This window comes from Equus quagga, chromosome 14 (assembly GCF_021613505.1).
Source record: "Equus quagga isolate Etosha38 chromosome 14, UCLA_HA_Equagga_1.0, whole genome shotgun sequence".
NCBI classification, from domain to species: domain Eukaryota; kingdom Metazoa; phylum Chordata; class Mammalia; order Perissodactyla; family Equidae; genus Equus; species Equus quagga.
In genome coordinates this window covers 29,947,828-29,960,302 of record NC_060280.1, presented here as the reverse complement: position 1 = coordinate 29,960,302, position 12,475 = coordinate 29,947,828, and the positions used below count along the sequence as shown (strand labels likewise).

The window sequence follows — 12,475 nt, the reverse complement described above, 5'->3', positions numbered from 1 at the left end:
TATATGTGTATGAAGCTGAATCTAGGTGCAGGACACATGGCGACGAACAAGACATGGTCCCTACCCTCGTGGAGCTTCCACTCTAGCAGTGGGGACAGTGAATGTGTCAATAGGCGGGTAATTTCATAGTGCTTAAGAGTCAGTAAAACAAGAAAACATGGTAGAGAAACCGAGGTGGAGAGGAGCTTATACTGGTGGTCAGGGTAGACCTCTTTGAGCAGATGCCATTCAAGCTGAGTTCTGAATGACAAAAAGCAGCCCTGCGAAGATCCAGAAGAACTGCTTGCCAGGCAAAAAGAACAGCTAGTGCAAAGGCCCTCAGGTAGGCAGTTAAGTGTGGCACACGTGGGAACAGAATGATCCAGGCCACGGGAACACAGTGAGTACTGAGCACGCAGGTCTCTAAGTCTCCACCTCTAGATGAAGCCCTTGAGGGTAGAGATGGAATTTACTGGGTCCACAGTATAGAGCAGCCCTGGAGCTCTGAACAGTCATGTTAAAATTCTGTTGTGCTACTAATGAAAGTGAATCTGCCGGCCCTTCTGCCGCCCCATTCACATCTTGGAGCACTCCAACTGGGCTGCCCAGCCAGGCAGGGGCTCACTCCATGAACCAACAACCTCCAGGGCAGAGCTGTTGGCAGAAGGAAGCCAGAGAGGTGCCCAGAGAGAGGGAGTGACTTGTCCAAGGTCACACAGTCAGCAAGTAGCAGAAATGGGGCTCGAATCCAGCTTCCTCTGTTCCTCTTCCTCCCTGGCCACAGGTCTTCTGTCCTGTGCATCCCACATGCCCTCTCCCTCCCTGAGGTGTGGTCATGAGTGGGAACCAACAAGAGGGCTGTCAGGTCCCTCCTCCTCTCCTGTTACAAATCCAAACACAGAGCAAGGATCCCACAAGCTCCCTCCTTCCACAGCCCTATACCCCCCGGCCATGGGTACGGATGGGTCTGCTCGAACTGAAAGCCTGCGTAATGAAGACGGGCCCTCACAGCGGGACCGAACGCCCTGGGCTCCAGTCCAGCGCCATCATTCCAGCCCTGCAGCCACAACTTCTCCAGGGCAGCCAAGCCAAAACAATTCCCAAGCCTGCACATAGTGGGCCTGCCAAGCCAGCACATAGTAGGCCAGCACATAACGGGCCTGCAGCACATATTATCTGCCAGCACTTCAGGGTCTGATATAGGCCGTTAGTAGCAACCCTGGTCCCCTGGGAAGAATGACATGGGAATCTCCTGACCCAATCATCTTCCATGCTCCAACAAAATTTCACTGGAAACGTTTTTATTGAAAAAAAAAAATTGTACAAATAAGTTCTTGGTTTAACAGCAACAAGGGCTCACTTTCCTCCCCCCCATCTTTGAAAATCTATAAAAGGAAAAAAAAAGTTCATCCCCATGATGCCTGACCAGAGTCTGCCCAAGAGAACCCCTTATGAGCGCCTCCCGGACCCCATCTCAGGGCCAGGGCCATGGCGGGAGGGGGGGGGGGGTGCCTGTCCCAGGGGTTGCAGCACCGAGTTTTGTAGTTGAGGGAAGTTGGGAGAAGACTGGGCTAGAGCTGGGGAGGGGGCTGAGGTGCGGGCAGTGTCAGGAAGCGAGCGCTCCCCCTCCACGAGGGCTGGGCTGGACCCCCAGCTCGCTGCGGTCTCACAGATGGGAAAGCACTTGGCTATAAATACGAACACTGACTGAGGCAGGCTTGATCCCAGGTCTCCGAGGGCAGGGCACGAGGACTACCGCCCAGGCCCCACAGGAGGGGGCGCTCTGGGCTCGGCATCCGGTACCTGGGGCCCCATGTGCAAGCGGAGTGAATTCCAGCTGGGAAAGTCTGCTCAGACACGGGGAGCCTGCTCTGTTGCCCCACCCCCACCCCGTGGAACATCCAAGGTCGGAACCTCAGTTCCTCCCACCCCCATAGCACCCATGTGTCTCAGGAGCCTTCAGCTGCCTCCTGCCAGCCCGTGCCCACCCTGGGGCCCTACAACTCGTCTCGCATCTTGTCACCCTTGGGTCGGACCAGGCGCCCGATGAACAGCAGGGAGCCGCTCTGGGTGTCTCGAACCAGGAAGATGAAGGGGTGGTCAGCATAGAAGAGCTTGGGGCTGCGCAGCTCCTCGCGCCCGTAGATGTCCTGGTCGAAGGGGTTGCCCTCTGTGTCCCACTCGAAGGCGGTGGCGTGGAACACGCTGGCCAGGTAGAGGTCCTTCTTGCCCGACATGCGCGACAGGTCTGCCTTGTTCTTGTCAATGGCCTCAGTCAGACCCAGCCCAGCCAGGTGTTTCTGTGGGACCAGGTAGGCGTCACGTGAGGTCATGGTGCGCAAAGCTCCCAGACTCTCCCCGTCCACCCACACTGCCCGGCATCTCCTACCCAACCTGTTCCTCAGAGCCGCTCCCTGCCACCCTCTGTGTGCCACACATGGTGCGGGCACTTCAACCACTGCTTTCTCAATCCCAAGGACACCCTGCAAGAGCTTCTAGCCGCCACTTCACAGATGCAGAAACTGAGACTCGGAGAAAAGGCAGAATTTATCCCTGGCTCCGCCAAGCAATCTTGACCAGTGCCTCTCAAGGTGTGGGTCATGGACAGCCAGCACCAGCACCGCTGGCAGCATATATGGCCACAGCGTGGCTTGATGAAAGGTGCTAGGTCCACACCCGGGATCCAAACCTCTGAACCCTGGGGCCGCCGAAGCGGAGTGCACAAACTTAACCGCTGCGCCCCCGGGCCAGCCCCTGGGAACCTTTTTAAACAACCTCTCCAGGTAATTCTTGGCACACTCGAGTTTGAGAAAGACTAATCTAAGGAAAGCTATTGGGCTTAAAACCTTTCCAGGGTGATACGATGTCTGGGATTTGCTTCAAAGTAATCTCATGGGGGAGGAATGGGTGTGTCTAGATGAATCCTTATTGGTTGGGAGTTGATCACAGTTAAAGCTGGATGACGGATACATGAGGGTTCCTTACATTAATCTATCTTTATTATAGTTTTATACATTTCCACAGTAAAAAGTTAAAACACCCCCCTCACCCCCCGGCCCAGACACACCCCCCTCCCGTCAGCACGCCCTGCCCTGCTCTCCAGGGCGCAGCCTCATTGAACAAGCTGCACTGCGAGGGCTGCCCTCTCTCCCTGTGGGTCTCCTTAGACACCACATCTTCCAGGAAGCCCTCTCTATCCCACAAGACTGGAGCCGTGCCTCCCTGGGCCTCCACACCCCTGGCCTCTGTCTGTCAGTGTCTGGTCCTGTCTGTCTCTCCCCCCGCCTCAGAGCTCCCGCAGGGCAGGGCCCACTGCCAGGGCTCTCCCCGGCGCTGAGGGCGGAAGAGGCAGCAGCAAAGGGCGGTTGGCTGAGTGAACAGCAGCTGCCAGGGCTGTGCCTCCTGCAGGACAGTCCACTTCCCCAGGAGGGCCAAACAGGCACTAGACCTGGGGTCCTGAGACAGGCATTCTAGTCTACGCCAGTCCCGATGACCTTGCACAAGGTCAAATTTCCCAGCTCAATCTACCCCATGGACTGGGGGGTCGTGTGTCCCCCGAGGGCTCCAGGGAGACACGGGAGAAAGAAGGGTAGAAAGGGATCAGATAATGGTCACTGCAGAAGAAGGGGCTGGGGAAGAGTTGGGACAGGCCTGGGAGGGAGACGGTGACGGCCGTGCTCAGGAAACCTCACTTCTACCTACGGTACAGACCATACCAGCTCCACGAGCCCCGGGCTAGGAGCCTAAGCCCCATTTCATCTCAAGCTTTCTCTCTCCACGCTCTCAGCCGCAAGTCTGAACCACTTCTGGGGGTGAGAGGCCTGCCAAGGAACCATTGCTGGCAGCCAACACGAGAATGAGATGAAAGTTCTCCCTTTGGAGTAGGTCAAAAATCTCTCCCTGTTGCTTACAGAAAGGCCGCCTGAGCCTTCACCTGGAGGACTCACGGCGAGTCCACCACTGACTAGCCAGGTGACCTCAGCCAGGCACTGCTTCTCTCCGAGCCTCTGCCCAGCACCCAGGGTGGTCACGAGGGGGACATGCTGTTGAGTGGGTAGGTTAAGTTTCCACTCATCCCAAGGGACCCATAGCTGAAAGCCACTGTTAGTGTCACTATCGCATGGGGGATGAGCCTCCAGCTGGAACAATCTGTAACTGGGGCACTTCAGACTCTCAGAGGCATGGGATTGAGGGCATGGTTTGGGGCCAGACATCTGAGTTCCTGGCTGCGTGACTTTAGATAAGATATTTAACCTTTCTGAGCCTCAGCCTCCTCATCTGCAAGATAAGGCTGATAGTCTGACCTAATAAAGTTGTTTCGAGGATTAAAAGTTTAATACCCACAAAGCACTTAGAAGAGGGCCTGACATACAGCAAGCACTCAATGATATTTAGCTACCAATGTTATCACCACCTTCCCAAGGGCAGGGCCCATGCCTCCTCCCTCCCCAGCTTCCCCCACAGCAGAGCCCAGTACCGCTGGGACACCCAGGGGGCTCAGGACAGACCTGCTGAGCTGGTGAATGGCTGCCCCGGGCACCCCTCCTCCTCCAAGCCCTGCAGGTCCCCGGGTTGGGCCGGCCCTCACCTGCAGGTCGTGTGTCACCTCCACCACCCCCTTGGGCAGGGAGATGGCGACAGCCTTCTTCTGCATCTTCCCCATCCAGGTCTTCAGCTGCTCTTTAGTCAGCAGCTTTTCAAGGCGCTCGAGGGGCTCCACATGGTGAGGCATGAGGATGATGAGGCTGGAGAGCTTGTGCGCCAGGGGCATCTCCACAATTTGCAGCTTCTCCTTCTCGTCGTCATAGTAGTTGTAGAGGCCTGAGAGAGTGCAGAGAAGGTCCTGGGCATGCGGTGGGGCGCAGCCGGGCCAGCCCCAAGCACCCTCGGAGCCCCACCTGGGCCCCCCGCTCTGCGAGGCACCTACCTGTCCGGTGCATCATTGTGACACCCACGGTGTAGGAACGGGTCACCATGAAGCCTCGGTTGTCCACCATCTTGTGGTGGAATTTCTCGTCCCAGTGTGCTGCCATGGGAGGTAGGACACAGGTCAGAGAGACACGCCCCCACCTAGAAACACAACACAGCCCCTAACCCCCAAATGCATTTGGGGGATCAACCCTGATCTATCCTGCCACAGGCTTCTGTCCCAGTCTTTGGGGCTCTACTGTAGCCCACCTGCTCCCCGAGCACCCACCCAACGGAGTACATGTTGCCTGCTTTGGGGGCGGGAGTCTTGGCCCCAGGACATGCTGTCTGAAGACAGGCTTTCCCCAGTCAGAGCCTGCGCTTCCCACAGGATAGGGAATCCCCTCAGGAGGACCCTCAGCCACCTGCACGCCCACCCTCTGCCCCGGCACCAGTCAAGCATTTGGGGAACACGTGCTGAGCTGGACTTCTCACCCCACCTGCTAACTGAGGAGTCCATGCCCTGCGCAGGGAGTGCCCCAAGACCACCCTTAATTTTTTTTTTTAAAAAGATTTTATTTTTTCCTTTTTTTTCTCCCCAAAGTCCCCCAGTACATAGTTGTATATTCTTCCTTGTGGGTTCTTCTAGTTGTGGCATGTGGGACACTGCCTCAGTGTGGTTTGATGAGCAGTGCCATGTCCGCGCCCAGGATTCGAACCAACAAAACACTGGGCTGCCTGCAGCGGAGCGTGCGAACTTAACCACTCGGCCACGGGGCCAGCCCCGACCACCCTTAATTCCTGTCTGCAAGTCCTGTCTCCGTGGCCAGAAAAATGACCCCAAAAACCATGCCTGGGTGACAGTGGCCTGAACCCTGCCCTAAGTCACAATCAGACCTGTGTTCAAATCCAGACTCAGCTGTTGACTGGCTGCAAGAGCTTTCACCCTCCCAGGTAAGGGATGGGGGGTTACCTCATCCTTACACACCAGGAAAGGCCCAGTGCTGTCGGTACAGTGGGCCCTCCATATGCACAAATTGGGAACCCATGGATACAGAGGGCCGACTAAGGGACTTGAGCATCCTCGGATTTTGGTATCCGCGGGGGTCCTGGAACCAATGCCCCGTGGATACCAAAGGATGACTATACTCAAAAATACTCAGTCACCCCAAATCCAATCTTCAAATCAACACAGATGCGCCTGGGCCTGAGTCGCGCTCTGCCATCTCCTAGCTGAGCCTGTTTCTGCACCTGTGAGATGGGGGTAACCCTACCAGCGCCCAGGTTGCTTTAGGATCAGGCATGATCACAGGTGTGGGACCTTTCTGCTGCTTGCTACTGAGCAGCAGAACTGATGATCGAATTTTAGGGATTCAAAAACAAGCAACAGAACTTCCAAGTGATGAAACACAGCAGGAGCACATCCCCCGGAGTCCCTCTGCTGGGCCTGAATCTCCATCCCGTTCTTGCAGACACACCCTACACCTTCTGAATGGAGTTTCTTGTATGTAGAGAGGGTTTATACCAGTGCCTGCCTCCCCGGGTTGCTGAGGAGTGAACGGGCAGCAGCGCGCGGTGCTTGGCACAGGGGTACTGATCTAATCGCCAGGCTGGGGAGGGGGAGGCGCGCGCCCCGGGGACTCACGCTTGAAGAACATGGCGTTGACCAGCAGCGCGCCGTCCGTGCGCTCCACGTCCTTGGTGACCTCGGGCAGCTTGCCGTCGGTGGTCTGCGCGGCCCACTCGTTGATGGACTGCAGCGCGCTGCGCTTGTCGCGGAAGTTGATCTTGGAGTGCTCGCAGTTGTAGTGCTGCTTGCTGCTGCGCACGAAGTCGTCGGCGAAGCTCACCGAGCTGGGCCCGTAGAGGCGGCTGCCCAGCTTCCAGGTCACGTTGCGCGCCGTGCTGTTGCTCAGCGAGCGCAGCAGCTCACCCAGGCCCGCGTGCACCTCCTCGTCGCGCAGCTGCTCGGCGCTCAGCACAGCCTTCGCCTGCGACGCCGTGGCCGCCTTGCCGCCCAGCGACACGAGCCCCAGCGACGAGGCCACCACCACGGGCGACAGCAGGATGTTCTCCACCGCCTGGTCTTTGGCCATGGCCTGGTACAGGCTGAAGGCCAGGCCGGCGCTGCGCTCAGCCAGGGTGGCCGCCTTGGGGCTCAGCTTCTCGGCCGTGCCAGGGGCTGCTGCGGCCGCGGGTTTCTTCACCTCGGCGGCCAGGGCCGCGGCCAGGAGGCAGAAGGTGCTGATGAGCAGGAGGGAGTGCATGGCTGGGAGGCGGGTTGTGTGCACCACGGAGGACCTGTGCGGGCTGCAGAGAGAGGGCACCCTCAGGCTCCAGGCGTTCCTCCCCAACAACCAACCCCAGCATTCTGGCTGCCACCAAGTCCCCTGGAGATGGGAGTGAGGGAGCCCAGAAAACTCAAGGTTGCCCAGACGAGGGGTCTCAGAGGCCTCCCTATCCAAAGCAGGTTCCTGGCAATTCACCACCTCCACCCCAATTTCTTGCACTGAACTTACAACACTTAGACTTGGGTGTTTACTAAGTATTATTTCCATCCCTAATTGGTCTGGGACCTCCAGGAGGACAGGAAACCTAGCCAGTCTGGTTTCCCTCTGCATCGCCAGTGCCTAGCACAAGAGGCCCCAGCTGTTCCTGAATGAGCAGGACTCAGGCCACTGGCCAGACCTGGGGTCGTCTCAGTTTGTACAAAGGTTAGCTCCGATCTCGTACAACCCTGGGGCCCTTTTCCAGTGGAAAAAGGTGGCAGCCGGGCTGAGGGTCTGCAAAGGATGTCTCGTGGGGCAGAGGTGCAGGCCTGCTCCTCCCCCATGCTTTTCATTCCACCCTGGGACGTTAATGAGTCACTGGTTGGTTCACTCATTAAATGGGGGAGCCCACATGCCCAGTCTGCTGCCCCAAGGGTGACCTTGAGAGAGAGAGTGTGTGTGTGTGTGTGTTTGTGTGTATTTGTGTGTCCACCCCTCTCTGAGCCTCAGTCTCCCGCCCCAAGCTGTGAGGGTCTAGGTGTCCACGCCTGAGGCCTCTATCCTGGCAGGGACTTGCCTGCCTATCTGCCCACAGCCCCTGGAGCCGATGGGAAATCCCCAGGACAAAAGCTGGAGGCTGGGGGCTTCCTGAAAGGAAGGATACTGCGGGAGGGGCTAAGTCACAGCTCAATGGAGCGGTGACATCCCTCCCCTTCACCAGAGGCTGGCCAGATGTGTGTTCAGCCTCCCAGGAAGCTGGCGCCACCTCAGATTCCATTCTGCCCTCCCACCTGACAGCCACTGCCACACAGGCCATGTGCTCTGTGGCCACAGCATTGCCCTCAGGCCCCCTCCCCCAACCACAGCGGTAGCAGTGGCCCCTAGAGCAGGCCTCACTCCCCTCGCTGGGGCCTGCAGTCAGGACAGTCTCTCCACATGGGATGTGTCCCCCGTTCCCCTCCTTCAGGGCATCTCCCCTCCACTGCATGCAGCAGGATGGAAGAGGAGATGACAGAGTCATGGGAAGGGCTGGAAAGAACCCTGGCGGAGGCTGAGATCCCACTGCTCGGGCAGACCCCCATCGCATGGTCCTGCTCAAGGAAGACCAAAAATTCAGAATCCCGGTGGAAGACCCTCAGGATTCGGGCCTGCCTGCGGGAGCACTGGGTTTCGGGGAAGACTCGATGGCTGCAACCATCCTGTGAACCAGGCAGGGCCCCCTCCCTGGGCTGCCACCTCCTTGAAGGTGCGGTGCTAAGTAGAAGCAAAGAGGACTTGGGAAGAGGGGAGGGAAGGCCACTGAGATTCACATCTGCCTGGGGGAAGGTACGAGAGAGACCTGGACCCTGGAGTGCAGACTGTGGAGCTAAGAGAGAGGCGACCCCAAAGTACAGACAGGAGGGGCAGCTCAGGGCCCAGGCCACCTCCTCCCAGGCCTAGCGCCTTCCCCACCAGACCTGGAGCTCAAAGGCACAGTGAGCATATTATGATTGTACAAACAAGGGCACTTAAAAGAGTAAAATGGGGCACTACTAATTATTATGCCAGGACAACAGGCATATGGTCACCCTATTCAGAGGCCACCTCTAGTCCAGACAGCTGATGCAAGAGCTCAGACCACTGTAGAGGCCACCAGCATCCCTTGGGGAGAGGCAAGGAGCCCAGCTCACAGCCCTGCCACGTGGCAGACACCATCTTGACAGCCCCCACCGGCAGCCAACCGGAACCTCAAAGGGCTGGGAGGGGCTTTTCAAGAAAGCTCCAAATGACTAGTTTGGGATTCCTCAGGCAGCCACGCAGCTGCGCTCCTGCTTCTGCTCCGGGTGACGTGGCAGGCTGGAAGCGGAATTATCTCCACCGGCCGGCAGAGGGGGGTTCCAGCCTGAGAAGCAGGAAGGCCTGGGTTCTGGTCCCCACGGGTGCCATGGAGCCTCCTGGGCCTTAGCTTCAGGGACGCACATGGGTGTCCGCAGGGAGATGCGTGGCTGTGGAGAAGGGCTGCCTGGTAACCCAGCAGCTGGAGCGGACGGAGGCAAGTCCCTGCAAGCAGGCTGGACTCCTGCGGCTGAGCCCACGCTGCCACAAAGAAATCCCAGCCCTCAGGGCAAGGCTAGATGATTTACGGTCCCACAAAGAAAAATACGCAATCAGAGAGCTGAGGGTTGTGCCCCCAGCTAGCCAGACTGCATTGAGACCGAATTCTAGGTTTAAGTAGAAGGGAAGGGAAGCAGATGCTAGGGGGGCCACCAGAGAGGGTCTCAAACACTTGAGGGGGTCTAAAATACCTTGAAACTGCCTCAGGGGGAGGTCAATGCCTGCCTTTTTCATTCTGAAAGAAAACAGAAGAGTGAGGAGAATGGAGAGGGCAGAGCTGGGGTGGTGGTGAGGAAGGGCCTGGAAGGCCCAGCCCCCAAACGGGACCCCATCTCCACTTCCCCTTGCACAAAGGAAGGCAAAACCAGTCCCAGATCTACGGGGACCTTGGAGGTCATCCATCTCATTGTACAGTGTGAGAAACTGAGGCCAGAGACCCACCCCAAATCCCACGGGGATCAGTGGAGGGTCAGGCCTCCTAGCACAGGGCTCCCAGAAGCACCCAGAGAGCCCCTCCTGAGGCTGGATGTGGTGTCCTGTTACACAGCCAGTAAAAAACATTTCTGCTAGGACTGCCGGTGACCAGAGACAAAAGGAGGGGACCCGGAGGCCTCTGGAAGGGGGGATGGGCAGATGAACCATCTGAGCACAGGAGGGTGTGGTCCCAGCCAGACTTCCAGGGAATCAAAGCCCCCTAATTTTCCTCGGTCTCCATCCGGGCCCTGCAGCCCAGAGGGACCAGCCGGAAACCGGGAAGAGGCGGGGCCGGGCCTCCTGGTCATGCTGGAAGCCGCTCCATTCTTCCTCCTCCACTCCAGCCCCTCAGGAATGTCCCTACGCTGGGGGCAGGGAGCCGCGGCCTCTGGAAGTAGCCTTAACCCTGCAGTTACTCCAGGAACCAGGTGGCAGTGGATGGAATTAGCCCGAGTGACTCAAAGCCTTCTCGTCAGTTCCCCTCCCCACTTCGGTGGGCGGATGCAGCCCTGCTGAGTCCTCACCCCCTTTTTGGAGGGCGGTGGGGGAGACGGGTGCTGGTCAAGTCCCTGCTCTAGCTGCCATCACCTACACACGCAGGCTACTGATCAGAAGTGGAGACACTGTTGGCGACTCCTCCCAAACCATGGGGACCCCAAGAGCCAAGACCTCCCCACTCCCCCACCCCCGCCAGGAAAAGCCAAGACTGTTTCACCTCCTTTCCCACCACCCTACCTTCAGGAGGCTCAGATGCCCCCCAACAAGCCTGTGAGAAGGCTGGTCCACCACTCCCGCCTGGCCCCTGGGCCTCAACCCCAGAACTGGAGGCACCCCGAACTACAGAGCAGGCCTGGCCCCCGGATCCGTGCGGGGAGGCGCCCCAGACTGTATCCCCTCCCTCCTTGTTCCCGCCAAGGGTCGAGTCTCAGCATCCCGGCCCCCAGCCCGCCGTCTCCTCTGCCATCACCACCCCTGCCCCAGACTTCTGGGGAACCATGCACTTCTTCCAGATCCTCCGAGTGCCTGACTCCCCATCCCCGGTTCCGACCTCCGCCCCGACCCTCACCACCTAGCCCCGGGGTCTCGATCCCCAACGCTCCAGCGGCCCCCAGCCCCTCCCTCGGCAGCCCCTCACCTGGGCCGGCCGGGAGTCTCGCTCTCGAGCCGCGGGCGGTTTCCACTCTCCGCCGCTCCCCCGCTTCCCAGATCTATATATGGCGTCCCCTCCTCCCGCCCGTCCCGAGAAACTTCTGGAAAGTTGGAAAAGCTTCCGGAGGGCGCCCCGGCTCCACCAAAAAAAGCCAAAGACCTCCCCCAAACCGCCCCGGCTCCCGCCCCCTCCCTCTGCGGACTCTCCAGGCCCCTGGGTCCTACTGCCCCCCTCGTCGGACGGGGCGGGGGAGCGGGGACCCCCGCCGGGAGGCCGCCCGGGACCGCACGACCTGCGGAGCGCACGGGCGTCCTCGACTCAGCGCAGACTCCGGGCCCTTGTGGTCCTGGAGGGCGGGGCGGGGGAAGTGCCGACCACTGGGCTGTAGGGGACGCGGGGCTCCAGGGTCCAGCTTCCCGAGAGGAGCCCCTCCCGGCCCCACGCTCTGCGCACAAGCTACATTCCTTCCAGCATCCCTTTCCTTGCAGAGGCTCTGCCTCAGTGGGTCCTCTCCCCCCGGGTGGAAACTTAACTGGGTTCCCCTGCGCGCCCCCTCCTCAGTCAGTTTCCCTCTCCTTTGTCTCTCAGGCGAGGGGTCAGGGGTTGGGAGGCAGCTCCCTTGTTCATCTGCAGTTTATCTCGAGCACCTTGGCGCAAGCTCGACCTCGGTGACGGGCCCTGAGGTGGAGAGGGATGGACCAGACTCAGTACCGGACCCTCCCCGCGGAAAGCCTTGGAGTGATAGAGGCAGAGACACTTCCAGAACATCAGGTGGTCTGGCCGGGCCCGGAGGGGTGCACAGGAGGGAGAACCCTGGCTGTCCACCCAGTAATATGCTGTGTGACCCTAAGCCAGGTACTTTCTTTTTCTGGGCATCTGCTCCTTTGGCTGTGAATTGTGATGTGAAGTCATTCCTTGCTTCCCTTCCCTCTCTGTCTCTGTCTGTCTCTCTCTCTCCTTGGTCCCCCTGCCCCCTCCCTGTCTGGTCCCCTCCCACGGGCTCCAGGTCTCACTATCAACTCCTCTCACCTCGCCCTCCCACAGCTGATAGCCTCTTGAGCTCTGAGCCCAGTGGGGGTATTCTTTTCTGTTCCAGGTGCTGAGGTCACAGCTGAGAACAGGACAAAGTCCTCGCCTTCAGGGATGTACATTCTGAGGGGCGTGTGTTCTCGTTAGCAGAAAACTCAGGAAGACAGATTATTCAGGACCCGCCTGCCCTCCCCCAGATTTTCTTTAATAGTGAAATGACAAATAACGGATGGGCACAGTATGGAGAGGAAGGGACAGAGTCAAGAGACACTTCATTCACTCATTCATTCAGTCAGTCAACAGACCGTGCTGAGTATCTTCTTTCTTCCAGGTGAATCTCTGGGTCTTGGGG

General features: G+C 58.8%; 1 protein-coding gene across 2 annotated transcripts; it reads right to left on the bottom strand.

The window, feature by feature from the left end:
• Window positions 1-1,263: 1,263 nt before the first annotated feature.
• Window positions 1,264-11,237, bottom strand: SERPINH1 (serpin family H member 1). 2 transcript variants are annotated; one of them, XM_046637802.1, is made up of 6 exons: window positions 11,080-11,210; window positions 9,662-9,705; window positions 6,533-7,197; window positions 4,907-5,005; window positions 4,568-4,800; window positions 1,264-2,279 (listed from the first exon to the last, which is right to left on the bottom strand). In XM_046637802.1, the coding sequence occupies exons 3-6, from the start codon at window positions 7,152-7,154 to the stop codon at window positions 1,977-1,979; spliced, it is 1,257 nt and encodes a 418-aa protein (XP_046493758.1). In that variant the 5' UTR covers window positions 7,155-7,197; window positions 9,662-9,705; window positions 11,080-11,210; the 3' UTR covers window positions 1,264-1,976. The 2 variants fall into 2 exon arrangements, with proteins under 2 accessions (XP_046493758.1, XP_046493757.1); XM_046637801.1 differs by lacking the exon at window positions 9,662-9,705 and having other exon boundaries at window positions 11,080-11,237.
• Between the last annotated feature and the right edge of the window lie 1,238 nt (window positions 11,238-12,475).